Raw genomic sequence first — 15426 nt, forward strand, 5'->3', positions numbered from 1 at the left:
GGTGCCGGGTTGCGCTCCATCTGATTTGCCGTCGGGGCGGCAATCGGGGGAGCTAGCCCTTGGCTCATCGCCGGCGACGGCTGGTAGCGGCGACATGGTTGCGGGTGACGCGAGGGGCCTTTCCCTAACCCTAGATCGGGCGGCGGCCTCGCGGTGGGGGGGTGGGCTGACTCGGGCCGAGGGAGGTGCAGATGTTGGGCCAGGTGGGGGCCAGTGGGGCCTGCCTGTCCTCTACTGATTTCCCTCCCTGAGTCTGCCCATGCCTGGGCCGTGTGCCTCAGCCCAAGTTGGCCCTAGTGGCTCGTCGGTCTTGGCTCGGCCTATTGGCCCCATTCGTCGCGGGTATTTATGGATACGGAAGGGCTCCCCCCTGACCTAGGGTTTCCGGCCTCTAGATCTGACGTGCGCCGCTACCCCTTCCTCATTCGCTCTCTTGTGAGATCTCATCCTTCCCCCTCTCTCTCTAGCTCATTTGCGATGGTGGTGGCCATGGATAAGTCCAGGGCGTCTTCCTCGGAGGCGTTGTCTGGGAGCAAGCGTGTTCGGGAGGCCTCGGTGGAGGCGGGTCGGGCTCCAGATCTGGAGTATGAGGTCGCTCTTCGTGAGAAGCTCGAAGCGGAGGGGGCCTCGCAAGATCAGGTGGCGCGCGGTCGGGAGGCGTGGGCGGCGGGGCCGGCGTGGTTGCAGCGCGAGGAGCAGGCTCGCGAGGATGCGGCGGCGCAGGCTACGGCCGTGGATCCATGGGAGGCTGCGGCGTCGGGCTCGTCGGTGGCCACGACCGCTCCTCATACTGTGCCTCCTCGTGGCCCGGCCGGCCAGTCGGTGGCGGGCGGCCATGTGGGTGTCGCTGGATCTGGGGCCGTGGGTCGTGGCCGCGGTGCTGGTGCTGGTCGGGGCGGTGGTTATGCCAACAACCCCTTCGCCTCCAAGTTCCGTCGGACTTCACCCCTGGATCCGGTGTCCTCCTCGGCAGCGGTTGGCGATGGCATACTCCCCCCCCCCCCGCCCCCGCTGCCCGCGTGCTTTGCTCCCTCTCGCGTTGGGGGCCCGGCCTCTGGTGGCGGCTCCGGCTCTAGTTCTGCAACGCTGACCTGCTTTGCGTGCCACCGTGCGGGGCACTTTCAGTCCAGATGCAAGTTTCCTCCCTTCTGCTTGATATGCCGCACTGAAGGCCACCTCACCGTGGAGTGTGATAACCGCATCCAATTCCCTGCCTTTAAGCAGTTTGGTCTTGGCCTCCCTGGATGTGCCTTCTTCGCTTTGGATGGGGAGCTGGGGATGCGTGTGGTTGCCCCGATGTCTTCCAATGCTACGGTGATCCATGTCATTTCCAATCCTGTCTCGATTCAAGTCATTTTTGATGAGCTTAGAGAGTGGGGCATGGAGGGCTGGGATTGGCAGATCAATCAGATGTCGGAAAGAGAATTCTCTGTTACTTTCCCCACGAAGAAAGCTTAAAGATGATGGCTTCCTGTGCGAGTTTTACCCTTCCTTCGAACCAAGTGATGGTCTCTGTCAAGGCAACTGCTGACGGGGAAAAAGCGGTGACCTCCTTCTCTAAAACTTGGGTGCTTCTCGAGGATGTTCCGTCTGGGCTCAGAAATGCCCGCTTCCTGATGGCTTTTGGAGTGCTTATTGGCAAACCTATAGCTGTTGATGAGGCATCTCTCGACCCCCCTGGCCCAATCGGCATGAAGATATGGTGTCTTGATCAGTCGTGGGTGCATGGCACGGTTGATGTTTTCCTAGCTTCAGACGCCTATTGTATCCGGGTCCACACTGAGGGCAGGGCTAATCAGCAGGCACCTCCTCCCCCTGCTCCTAAGCCATCCAACCCGGATCCTTCTGATGGTGGGGGCGAGACGGGCGCAGGCAGCAATGCGAATCCTTTCACTGCATCAGAATGGGAGGTGATGGGCCCCGAATCTCGTGGCATGTTTGATTTTGGCCCCCCTGGTTATGGTGGTGGGGGTGTGCTACCTCTTGAGCATGCGTTGGTTTTCCCTTGAAGAGGAAAGGGTGATGCAGCAAAGTAGCGTAAGTATTTCCCTCAGTTTTTGAGAACCAAGGTATCAATCCAGTAGGAGGATACACGCAAATCGCCTCGTGCCCACACAAACAAATAAGAACCTTGCAACCAACGCGATAAAGGGGTTGTCAATCCCTTCACGGCCACTTGCAAAAGTAAGATCTGATATAGATAATAAGATAAATATTTTTGGTATTTTATGATATAGATTGGAAAGTAAAGATTGTAAAATAAAATAGATCGGAAACTTATATGATGGAAAATAGACCCGGGGGCCATAGGTTTCACTAGTGGCTTAGCATCTACGGTGGGTGAACAAATTACTCTCGAGCAATTGATAGAAAAGCACATAGTTATGAGAATATCTAGGCATGATCATGTATATAGGCATCACGTCCACGACAAGTAGACCGAAACGATTCTGCATCTACTACTATTACTCCACACATCGACTGCTATCCAACATGCATCTAGAGTATTAAGTTCATAGGAACGGAGTAACACACTAGGCAAGATGACATGATGTAGAGGGATAAACTCAAGCAATATGATATAAACCCCATCTTTTTATCCTCGATGGCAACAATACAATACATGTCGTTTCCCTTTCTGTCACTGGGATCGAGCAACGCAAGATTGAACCCAAAGCTAAGCACTTCTCCCATTGCAAGAAAGATCAATCTAGTAGGCCAAACCAAACTGATAATTCAAAGAGACTTGCAAAGATATCAAATCATACATAAAAGAATTCAGAGGAGATTCAAATATTGCTCATATATAATCTTGATCATAAACCCACAATTCATCGGATCTCGACAAACACACCGCAAAAAGAATTACATCGAATAGATCTCCAAGAGAATCAAGGAGAACTTTGTATTGAGATCCAAAGAGAGAGAATAAGCCATCTAGCTAATAACTATGGACCCGAAGGTCTATGGGAAACTACTCACACATCATCGGAGAGGCTATGGTGCTGATGTAGAAGCCCTCCGTGATCGATTCCCCCTCCGGCGGAGCGCCGAAAAAGGCCCCAAGATGGGATCTCACGGGTTCAGAAGGTTGCGGCGGTGGAAATAGGGTTTCGTGGTGTTCCTGGATGTTTTCGGGGTATATGAGTATATATAGGTGAAAGAAGTCGGTCAGGGGAGCCACGAGGGGCCCACGAGGGTGTGAGGGGCCCACGAGGGTGGGGGGCGCGCCTACCCCCTGGGTGCGCCTCCCTGCCTCGTGGCCACCTTGTCACTTCCTTGACGTCCACTCCAAGTCTCCTGGACTGCGTTTGTTCCAGAAATCACTCTCCCGAAGGTTTCATTCCGTTTGGATTCCGTTTGATATTCCTTTTCTGCGAAACACTGAAATAGGAAAAAAATAGCAATTTGCACTGGGCCTTTGGTTAGTCCCAAAATAATATAAAAATGTATAATAAAGCCCATTAAACATCCAAAACAGATAATATAATAGCACGGAACAATAAAAGATTATAGATACGTTGGAGACGTATCAGGGTGCTCCCAAGGAAGGTGCTCGTGGTGCGGAGCCCATGAATGTGGAGGGTCTTGGTGGGGCCACACCCTTCTCTGGTGCGTGCTCTACCATACCTGATGCTGGTGTTCGTCTGGCTTCCCCATCTTTGTCTGGTATCGTGGATGTGCCTCCGAACGCTGCGACTCCACCCTCTAGCCCTTGCAGCAAGAAATAGAAGAAGGAGTCCATTGTGCGCAAGTTCTCGGCTCGGAGCAGGGCCTCCTCGGGGAGTAAGATCTAGGGATCCAGCATGTGCTACCGTCTAGATGATGACTTGGGTGTGGCTACCGCGTCGGGGCAACCCAGGGTGGTGCTTCTTCCCCTCTGACGCGGCCCTCAGTGGTTCCGCTCCGTTCTTCTGTCTCCACGACGTGGAACGGTCACCGTCGCCACAGCAATGCTGTCCCCATCCAAGAACGGGCTGAGCGCAGGGCGGCGGCCAAGGACCTTTGCCCCTAGGTAATGCTTCCCCTCCCTCCCATGTTCGGCTGGTGTTGCCTTCTTTACCGGATTCACCCGATATTGGTGTTTCGATTGATCACAACATTGGGTCTCCTTCCTCCTTGCTCTAAAAACGAGCCGAGCATCGGGCAGCGGCCAAGGACCTTTGCCCCCCAGGTAATGCTTCCCCTCCCTCCCATGTTCGGCTGGTGTTGCCTTCTTTACCGGATTCGCATCTCTTGAACATTTTATCTGATATTGGTGTTTCGGTTGATCACAACATTGGGTCTCCTTCCTCCTTGCTCTCTTTGATTTGGCTTAACGAGGAGGCCCAGGCGGCTATTGCCAGGGCCAAGAAGGCCGCCACTAAGTCTAAGGTGGCGGCGGAGGCCACCGGGTCTGAGGTGGCCGAGGAGGGTAGTGGCCCTCCTCTCACTGCAGCAAAGAAGGGGCGTGCATCTAAACCTAAACCCTGCCTGGCCCCGAGTAGGTCGAGTTTGCGCATTAAAAACCTCTCCTTTAGATGAAAGCTCTCTTTTGGAATATCCGGGGTTTCAGTGCTAGGGGGCGCCGTGACCAAATCCGAGACCTGGTGCGTAACGACAGCATTGACATTGTTGGACTCGTTGAGACCTTTAAGTATGATTTTTCTCGCTATGAACTTTCTTCGGTCACGGGAGCAGATCATTATTTTTGGAGGTGCCTTCCGGCTTCAGGGCATTCTGGTGGTATTTTGGTTGGGGACAAAGTGGATCTTTTTGATTTTGTTGCCTTTGACCAATGGATTTTTTGGGGCTAGTATGGTGGTGTTTCACAAAGATCTTAATTCGCTTTGGGAAGTGATGGTGGTGTATGGACCGGCCGATCACTCTTTGTCTCATCTCTTCCTGGATGAGCTTACTTCCAAAATTGACTCATGTAACATCCCATTGGTTACCGGGGGTAATTTCAACCTCCTAAGGCCACCTGCTAAGAAGAGTAATTCCAACTTCTCATGGCCATTGGCTGAGGCCTTTAACGATTTAATCGCGAAATGTGCGCTCCGTGAGATTCCGAGGTCGAGCACTATGTTCACCTGGTCCAATCATCAATTAGACCCGACCCGGTCTGTCTTAGATCGTGTTCTATCGTCTATCCCATGGGATGCGATGTTCCCTAGAGCCTCTCTTTCTACCCTACCCCATGTTGGCTCTGGCCAATCTCCCCTTATCTTGGATCTTGGCGTGCCCGCTCTGCCTAAAGTATCTAAATGTTAGTTCGACGCTTCATGGCTCTTGGTTGATGGCTTTGTTGAGCTGGTTTCAGATAAGATTTCTGCTCTCCTGTCCTCTAGGTCTCGTTCTTTTGGCCTAATGGATGATTGGCATAGTTGTTCGTATCAGTTGCGTAAGTTCCTGAGAGGCTGGGGCCGTAATCGCGCGGTCGAGGCCCTTGAGAGCAAACGTGAGCTGCTAGGGCAAGTTGCTACCTTAGACGCGGAGGCTAATTCTGTTGGGCTCTCCCACACCGGCTGGCAGCGTAGATATGACTTGGAAGCCTGTCTTTTATATCTACATCGCCAGGCTGAGGTTTATTGGAAGCAGCGTGGTACCATTAACTGGACCCTGAAAGGCGATTCCCTTAGTGCGTATTTCTTTGCCATTGCCAACGGTCGACGTCGTAGGTGTTCGATTAATAGCTTGGTCATAAATGGGATCCAAGTCTCTGATCCTCATGTCATTCTGGAACATGTCCATGAGTTCTTTGCTGGGCTTTTAGCCGCCAGGCCTGCCTCTGGCTTTATTATTTCTTCTAACCTCTGGGCGAATCACTGTCAGATCTCGGACAAGGAAAATAGTTCTCTCGTGATCCCCTTGTATGTGGAAGATATTGAAAGGGCGATCGGCTCTGCTAATTCTAACTCGGCCTCTGGCCCCGATGGCTTTTCTATCCCATTTTTCCGCTGCTTCTGGTCGGTGCTGCGCCCTTTGGTCCGTGTAGTCATCCAAGGTTTTTGTCTAGGGACGATGGATGTCTCTCGTCTGAATTACGCCATCCTAACCTTATCCCAAAAGTCAACGGCGCTGACAATAGTTCCCTTTTTCGCCCCATTGCCTTGATTAATAACTTTGCTAAGTTTCCTTCCAAAGGGTTTGGGACTAGGTTGTCTCCGGTGGCACATCGTACCATCTGTCCCACCCAGACTGCTTTCATCAAGGGTAGGTTCATCCTTGATGGAGTTCTTTGCCTTCATGAAATTGTGCAGGACCTTCAATGGAGAGGTTCCCGTGCCCTCATTCTCAAACTTGATTTTGAAAAGGCCTATGACTTTGTTAGTTTGGACTTCCTTCGCCAGGTCTTATTGGCAAGAGGGTTTGATGCGGGTGTGGTATACAGACTGATGCAACTAGTCTCTGGGGGCCACACGGCCATGGCTGTGAATGGCATGACCACCAAATATTTCGCCAACGGTCGTGGCCTGCGGCAAGGAGATCCAGCCTCCCCCATTCTTTTTAATTTTGTGGCCGATGCCTTATCTTGTATGTTGGACCGTGCGGCTTCGACTGGTCATATTACCCCTGTCGCATCCCACCTTCTCCCTCGGGGAATCACGCACCTCCAGTACGCTGATGACACGATCATCTTGGTGGAGATGACTGAGGCTTGTCTTGCTAACCTTAAGTTCATCCTGTTATGTTTTGAAGCCTTGTCGGGGCTCAAGATGAATTTTTCCAAAAGTTAGGTAATTGTGACTAGAGCTGACGAGGCGGAGGCCCTAAGGGTTGCCCAATTACTTAATTGTTCGCTCGGCTCCTTTCCCTTCAAATATCTGGGCATGCCTATCTCCCTGTACCATCTGCACGCTAAAGATTCAAACCTATGGTGTCCAAAGTGGGTAACAAAGTTATGCCATGGCGCGACAGATATAACACCCAGGCAGGTAAAGTGTGCCTCATCAATGCATGCCTGTCTTCCTTGCCTATGTTCACGATGGGTATTTTCATGCTTTCCCTAGGCACTCATGCGGGCTTTGATAAACACAGGGGGCTTTCTACTGGAACTTTTCGAACAATAAGCGTAAATGCAGGTTTGTCAAATGGAAGGCCATTTGCAGGCCTAAAAGCCTTGGGGGGCTTGGAATCCTTAATACGGTAGTGATGAACAAGTGCCTTATCATTAAGTGGTGGTGGAGGATCATGAATGCTTCCCCTGGGACCCTCTGGTTCGATATCTTGAAAGCTAAATATTTCCCCTCCGGCAGCCCCATGTTCGCCACGACGTCTTATGGGTCCCAGTTTTGGAGCGATCCGATTAGGGTCAGGGGTGTTTTTCACGATCATGTTAAGTTTACTGTCAGGAATGGCGTCTCGACTCGCTTCTGATTGGATTTGTGGACTAGGGATGCACCTTTAGCATCCTCTTTCCCGGTTCTGTTCTCGTATTGTCCAGAGCCTGGGATCTCAATCTCTGAGCTCTCACGCAAGGGCTGGGACTTGGGTCTCCGGAGATCCCTATCTCCTGTAGAGTTGGAGGACCGGCATCGGCTTGCTGCCCTGTTCCCTACTCTCTCTCTCTCTCTCTCTCTCTCTCTCTCTCTCTCTCGGAGGTGACCTGGCCCCATACCGCCTTGGGTGTTTTTTCAATCAAGTCTCTTTATGCTAGGCTCATAGATGGATCTCCCACGTCTAAGTTTAAATAGGTCTAGGCGGCTAAAATCCCCCCTAAGATTAAGATCTTCCTTTGGCAGGCCATTAGAGGTCGTTTGCCCTCGACCGACCAGATTCGTAAGAGGAACGGGCCTGGTTCTGCCTTTTGTGCTTTGTGTTCTGCTGTGGAGAATACCAATCATATCTTTTTCGAGTGCCCCCTGGCAAAGTTAGCCTGGGGAGGGGTCAGATCGTGGATGAATGTCTCTTGGGATCCTGCCTCTTTCTCGGATCTGCAGACCTTAAGTGATACCATTCAGGGATGAACAAAGAGGCTTTTCTGGATCGAGTTGGGGGCTCTATGTTGGTCTCTATGGAATATTAGGAACAAATTCACCATTGAGGGTATCTTCCCTAACAAGCCGGTTGATGTTTTGTTCAAAATGTCTATCTTCTTGGAGCACTGGAAACTATTGACTAAGCCAGCAGATGTGGGCGGTTTGGAGGAGCTGGTCAACAAGGTTCGGGCGTCGGCAAGCTTGATGTCTTCTACTCCCTCCGGTCGATCGTCTTGTTTTGGATCCCGCTCTTAGCAGTAGGTTGTTGGCATGCGTGCCTGATTTGTGTGGTTTCGGCCTGCATGCCTCTGGACTTGTGTTTATGTTTGGTGAACTCGTGGTTGTTTTATGTGGTACTCTGCCATGTGGCTTTATTTATAAAGTCGAGCTCTCGCCTTTTATTTTTTAAAAATAGCAGTTCATGATGCATTTTTTTTCTCTTGCTAGTGCTCAGTGATCCGTATTGCTCTCCCGACCCCACCCAGTTGATCCCGTTGACGCCGATGCAACAACATATCTCTGGATGTTACATGCCAAATTGCCAATAGGCACCCTATCCGGCCAGGTTCATGAGCGCACGAACCAAATAAAAAAGACACTAAACTGCATTGATGCTTTTGGAATATATTTTCCTACCAAAGGCCCTAAAAAGCACTAACATCACTAAAATCAAGTGTCGCCCTCCTCGTCGTTGGCGTCATCAAACGGAGGATATGTACAGCCGCTTGATGGTCTGCAAGACACACATAGTAGGTACCACTTTCGTGTAAGTATCCCAATGGTTATCGTCCGAACGAAGAGCGGAAGAAAGTATTATTAATGGCGTTTCGATCACACACAAGGTGACACCAATCTTGTGGGAAGTAACTGTTTGAAAATTTGAAGATGATATTATTGTCATGTGAAACAAATATACCCGAGTGGTGGAGAAGATTGATTGTAGCATCGAGAGTAGTAACGACTTGAAATTAAACAATGAAAAGTAAATGACTGAAAATAGACAGTGGTATCCTGCAATAGAGAGATTAGGCGTGGAGTAACTTCGGATCATTGTTTACATCAAGTGTGTTAGTGCGACGGTAATGCCAGTTACCTTGTATCGTGGTTCTAATAGATGGATTGTTTGTTCGGTAGACGGGTTACCCTTGAGTGGTCGAACTCCACGCCGGATTCGTTCTTCCCTATAATCTCGCTTCGATGTTGCTATTGAAGGAAATATGCTCTAGAGGCAATAATAAAGTTGTTATTTTATATTTCCTTATTCATGATAAATGTTTATTATTCATGCTAGAATTGTATTAATTGGAAACCTAAATACATGTGTGAATACATAGACAAACACGGTGTCCGTAGTGAGCCTCTACTTGACTAGCTCGTTGACCAAAATGGTTAAGGTTTCCTAACCATGGACATGAGTTGTCATTTGATAACGGGATCACATCATTAGGAGAATGATGTGATGGACAAGACCCATCCGTTAGCTTAGCATAATGATCGTTCAGTTTTATTGCTATTGCTTTCTTCATGTCAAATACATATTCCTTCGACTATGAGATTATGCAACTCCTGGATACCGGAGGAATACCTTGTGTGCTATCAAACGTCACAACATAACTGGGTGATTATAAAGATGATCTACTGGTACCTCCAAAGGTGCTTTTCAACTTGGCATAGATCGAGATTAGGATTTGTCACTCCGAGTATTGGAGAGGTATCTCTGGGCCCTCTCGGTAATACACATCATAAGCTTGCAAGCAAACGACTAAGGAGTTAGTCACGAGGTGATTTATTACGGAACGTGTAAAGAGACTTGCTGGTGATGAGATTGAACTAGGTATAGAGGTACCGACGATCGAATCTCGGGCAAGTAACATACCGATGACGAAGGGAATTATGTATGTTGTCATAACGGTTCGACCGATAAATATCTTCGTAGAATATGTAGGAGCCAATATGGGCATCCAGGTTCTGCTAATGGTTATTGACCGGAGAGGTGTCTCGGTCATGTCTACATAGTTCTCGAACCCGTAGGGTCCGCACGCTTAACGTTCGATGACGATTTGTATTATATGAGTTATGTGATTTGGTGACCGAATGTTGTTCGAAGTACCGGAAGAGATCACGGACATGACGAGGAGTCTTGAAATGGTCGAGAGGTAAAGATAGATATATAGGACGATAGTATTCGAACACCGGAAGTGTTCCGGAGGGTACCGGGTACATATTGGGTCACCGGAAGGGGTTCCGGGCACCCCCAGCAAAAGATATGGGCCTAATGGGCCCAGAGGGGAAACGCACGAGCCACCAGGGGCTGGTGCGCCCCCCATATGGGCCGAACGAAAAGGGAGAAGGAAAGGGGGATTCGGCCTCCCCCTTCCCTTTCTCCCCCCTCCTCTTTCCTTCCCCCTCCGGCAAATAAGGAAGGGGGCGCCGGCCATGGGAAGACCCCAAGTAGGATTCAGCCTACTTCGGCGCTTCTTTGGCTGCGTCCCCTCCCCCCACCAATATATATGTGGGGGCGCCCCTAGCACACCCCAGAGAATTGCCTAGCCATGTGTGGCGCCCCCCACCATCGTTTACACCCTCGGCCATATTTTCGTAGTGCTTGGCGAAGCCCTGCGAGGATCACTTCACCATCACCATCACTACGCCGTCATGCTGACGGAACTCATCTACTACCACGACGTCTTGCTGGATCAAGAAGGCGAGGGACGTCACCGAGCTGAACGTGTGCAGAACGCGGAGGTGTCGTGCGTTCGGTATTTGATCAGTTGAAGCGCGAAGAAGTTCGATGATACGTCTCCAACGTATCTATAATTTTTTATCGTTCCATGCTATTATATTATCTATTTTGGATGTTTAATGGGCTTTAGTATGCTCTTTTATATTATTTTTGGGACTAACCTATTAACCGGAGGCCCAGTGCCAGTTGCTGTTTTTTTGCCTATTTCAGTGTTTCGCAGAAAAGGAATATCAAACGGAATCCAAATGGAACGAAACCTTCGCGAGGATCTTTCTTGGAAAAGCAATCCAGGAGACTTGGAGTGGAAGTCGGATACGCAACGAGGCGGCCACGAGGCAGGAGGGCGCACCCAGGGGGGTAGGCGCGCCCCCACCCTCGTGGGCCCCTCGTAGCTCCACTGACCTACTTCTTTTGCCTATATATACTCTTATACCCTGAAAACATCTAGGGGAGCCACAAAACCACTTTTCCACTGCCGCAACCTTCTGTACCCATGAGATCCCATCTTGGAGCCTTTTTCGGCGATCTGCCGGAGGGGGATTCGATCACGGAGGGCTTCTACATCAACACCATAGCCTCTCTGATGATGTGTGAGTAGTTTACCACAGACCTTCGGGTCCATAGTTATTAGCTAGATGGCTTATTCTCTCTCTTTGGTTCTCAATTCAAAGTACTCCTCGATGTTCTTGGAGATCTATTTGATGTAATACTTTTTGCGGTGTGTTTGCCGAGATCCGATGAATTGTGGGTTTATGATCAAGATTATCTATGAACAATATTTGATTCTTCTCTGAATTCTTATATGCATGATTTGATATCTTTGCAAGTATCTTCGAATTATCGGCTTAGTTTGGCCTACTAGATTGATTTTCTTGCAATGGGAGAAGTGCTTAGCTTTTGGTTCAATCTTGCGGTGTCCTTTCCCAGTGACAGGAGGGGCAGCAAGGCACGTATTGTATTGTTGCCATCGAGAATAAAAAGATGGGGTTTATATCATATTGCTTGAGTTTATCCCTCTACATCATGCCATCTTGCCTAATGCGTTACTCTGTTCTTATGAACTTAATACTCTAGATGCATGCTGGATAGCGGTCGATTTGTGGAGTAATAGTAGTAGATGCAGAATCGTTTCAGTCTACTTGACACGGACGTGATGCCAATGTCCATTATCATGCCTAGGTATTCTCATAACTATGCGCTTTTTTATCAATTGCTCGGCAGTAATTTGTTCACCCACCGTAATATATGCTTTCATGAGAGAAGCCACTAGTGAAACCTATGGCCCCCGGTCTATTTTACATCATATTAGTTTCCCGTCAACTTGCCAATTTCTGTCGCCGTTTATTTTGCAATCTTTACTTTCCAATCTATACAACAAAAATAGCAAAAATATTTATCTTATTATCTTTATTAGATCTCACTTTTGCAAGTGGCCGTGAAGGGATTGACAACCCCTTTATTGCGTTGGTTGCAAGGTTCTTGATTGTTTGTGCAGATACTAGGCGATTTGCGTGTAGTCTCCTACTGGATTGATACCTTGGTTCTCAAAAACTGAGGGAAATACTTACGCTACTTTGCTGCATCACCCTTTCCTCTTCAAGGGAAAACCAACGCATGCTCAAGAGGTAGCAAGAAGGATTTCTGGCACCGTTGCCGGGGAGATCTACGCTCAAGTCAAGACATACCAAGTACCCATCAAAAACTCTTATCCCTCGCATTACATTATTTGCCATTTGCCTCTCGTTTGCCTCTCCCCCACTTCAGCTTTGCCGTTTTATTCGCCCTTTTTTGTTCATCTCTTTTCGCTTGCTTCTTGTGTTCTTGGGTGTTAGTGTGCCTGTTTGCTTCGATGGCTCTACCAAAAAGCGTTGATCCTCACCTTCGAAGGTTGGAAGAAATTGAAAACAACATTAGAAGCTTTATGTCTTTGCAATTCGAGCATTATAATTTCTTCAGAAGCGGGCTTAAAGAACAAAAAAGTTTTATGGAGTACATGAACAAAGAGCTCGATGATATGTCTAAGGAATTTTATAGTTTGAAATCTCAGTTTGCTCATCTTGAAAATTTAGTAGGTCAAATTTTGGATAAGCAGGCCAGCTTAGTTAATAAGATGGCCGCCAAACCGGAAGAGCTAGAGGGTAATAATGATGAAGATCTAAAAGTGATTGATGTGTCTCCTATTAAATCTTTGTTTTCCAATATGAATCTTTATAAAGATGGGACTGGAGATGAGTCAACTTTAGTTAAAAGGCGTCCCAATGATTCGGAGTTTTTAGATCTTGATGCTAAACTTAATAAAAGTGGGATTGAAGAGGTCAAAACTTTACATAGCAATGAACCCACTATTTTGGATTTCAAGGAATTTAATTATGATAATTGCTCTTTGATAGATTGTATTTCCTTGTTGCAATCCGTGTTAAATTCTCCTCATGCTTATGATCAAAATAAAGCTTTTACTAAACATCGTTGATGCTTTAATGCAATCCTATGAAGAAAAGCTTGAGCTAGAAGTTTCTATTCCTAGAAAACTTTATGATGAGTGGGAACATACTATTAAAATTAAGATTAAAGATCATTAATGCTATGCTTTATGTGATTTGGGTGCTAGTGTTTCCATGATTCGAAATACTTTGTGTGATGTGTTAGGTTTCCGTGAATTTGATGATTGCTCCTTAAATTTGCAAACTTGCGGATTCCACCATTAAGAAACCTATGGGAAGGATTAATGATGTTCTTATTGTTGCAAATAGGAATTATGTGCCCATAGATTTCATTGTTCTTGATATAGATTGCAATCCTACATGTCCTATTATTCTTGGTAGACCTTTCCTTAGAACGATTGGTGCAACTATTGACATGAAAGAAGGAAATATTATATTCCAATTTCCGTTAAGGAAAGGCATGGAACACTTTCCTATAAATAAAATAAAATTACCTTATGAATCTATTATGAGAGCCACATATGTATTACATACCAAAGATGATAATACCTAGATATATTCTTGCTTTATGCCTAGCTAGGGGCGTTAAACGATAGCGCTTGTTGGGAGGAAACCCAATTTTATTTTTGTTCCTTGTTTTTTGTTCATGTTTAGTAATAAATAATTAATCTAGACTCTGTTTAGATGTGGTTTTATGTTTTAATTAGTGTTTCTGCCTAGTAGAACCTTTGGAAAGACTTGGGTGAAGTCTTTGCGATCTTGCTGTAAAAAACAGAAACTTTAGCGCTCACGAGATTAGCTGCCATTTTTTACTGAAGAATGATTTTAGGTTGATTCTTTTTGCCGATGATTAATACATAAATACCTCACTTCCTAAAATTTATTTCAGAATTTTTGGAGTTCTAGATTACTACAGACTGTTTTGTTTTTAACAGATTCTGTTTTTCGTGTGTTGTTTGCTTATTTTGATGAATCTATGGCTAGTATCGGGGGGTATGAACCATAGAGAAGTTGGAATACAGTAGGTTTAACACCAATATAAATAAAGAATGAGTTCATTACAGTACCTTAAAGTGGTGGTTTGTTTTCTTACACTAACGGAGCTCATGAGATTTTCTGTTTAAGTTTTTTGTTGTGAAGTTTTCATGTTTTTGGGTAAAGATTTGATGGATTTTGGAATAAGGAGTGGCAAGAGCCTAAGCTGGGGGATGCCCAAGGTACCCCAAGGTAAAATTCACGGACAACCAAAAGCCTAATCTTGGGGATGCCCCGGAAGGCATCCCCTCTTTCGTCTTCGTCTATCGGTAACTTTACTTGAGGCTATATTTTTATTCACCACATGATATGTGTTTTGCTTGGAGCGTCTTGTATGATTTGAGTCTTTGCTTTTTAGTTCACCACAATCATCCTTGCTGTACACACCTTTTGGAGAGACACACATGAATCGGAATTTATTAGAATACTCTATGTGCTTCACTTATATCTTTTGAGCTAGATGATTTTGCTCTAGTGCTTCACTTATATCTTTTTAGAACACGGTGGTGGTTTTATTTTATAGAAATTATTGATCTCTCATGCTTCACTTATATTATTTTGAGAGTATTTTAGAACAGCATGGTACTTTGCTATGGCTATAAAATTAGTCCTAATATGATAGGCATCCAAGATGGGTATAATGAAAACTTTCATATAGAGAGCATTAAATACTATGAGAAGTTTGATACTTGATAATTGTTTTGAGATATAAAGATAGTAATATTAGAGTCGTGCTAGTTGAGTAATTGTGAAATTGAGAAATACTTGTGTTGGGGTTTGCAAGTCCCGTAGCATGCACGTATGGTAACTATTGTGTGACAAATTTGAAGCATGAGGTGTTCTTTGATTGCTTTCCTTATGAGTGGCGGTCGGGGACGAGTGATGGTCTTTTCCTACCAATCTATCCCCCTAGGAGCATGCACGTAGTGCTTTGGGTTTGATGACTTGTACATTTTTGCAATAAGTATGTGAGTTCTTTATGACTAATGTTGAGTCCATGGATTATACGCACTCTCACCCTTCCATCATTGCTAGCCTCTTCGGTACCGTGCATTGCCCTTTCTCACCTCGAGAGTTGGTGCAAACTTCGCCGGTGCATCCAAACCCCGTGATATGATACGCTCTATCACACATAAGCCTCCTTATATCTTCCTCAAAACAGCCACCATACCACCTATTATGGCATTTCCATTGCCATTCCGAGATATATTGCCATGAAACTTTCCATCGTTCCATTTATTATGAC

At 46.8% G+C, this 15426-nt stretch overlaps 1 protein-coding gene across 1 annotated transcript in view; it reads left to right on the forward strand.

Annotated features, from left to right (window-relative positions):
* Positions 1–1505: 1505 nt before the first annotated feature.
* Positions 1506–15426, forward strand: part of LOC141043011 (uncharacterized) — a 47090-nt gene continuing 33169 nt past the window's right edge. The window contains exon 1 of the mRNA XM_073511926.1: positions 1506–1910. Coding sequence (XP_073368027.1) covers positions 1506–1910 — 405 coding nt within the window. The remainder of the gene's footprint in view (positions 1911–15426) is intronic.

The sequence above is a fragment of the Aegilops tauschii genome, chromosome 3 (genome assembly GCF_002575655.3).
Source record: "Aegilops tauschii subsp. strangulata cultivar AL8/78 chromosome 3, Aet v6.0, whole genome shotgun sequence".
Lineage (NCBI taxonomy): Eukaryota > Viridiplantae > Streptophyta > Magnoliopsida > Poales > Poaceae > Aegilops > Aegilops tauschii.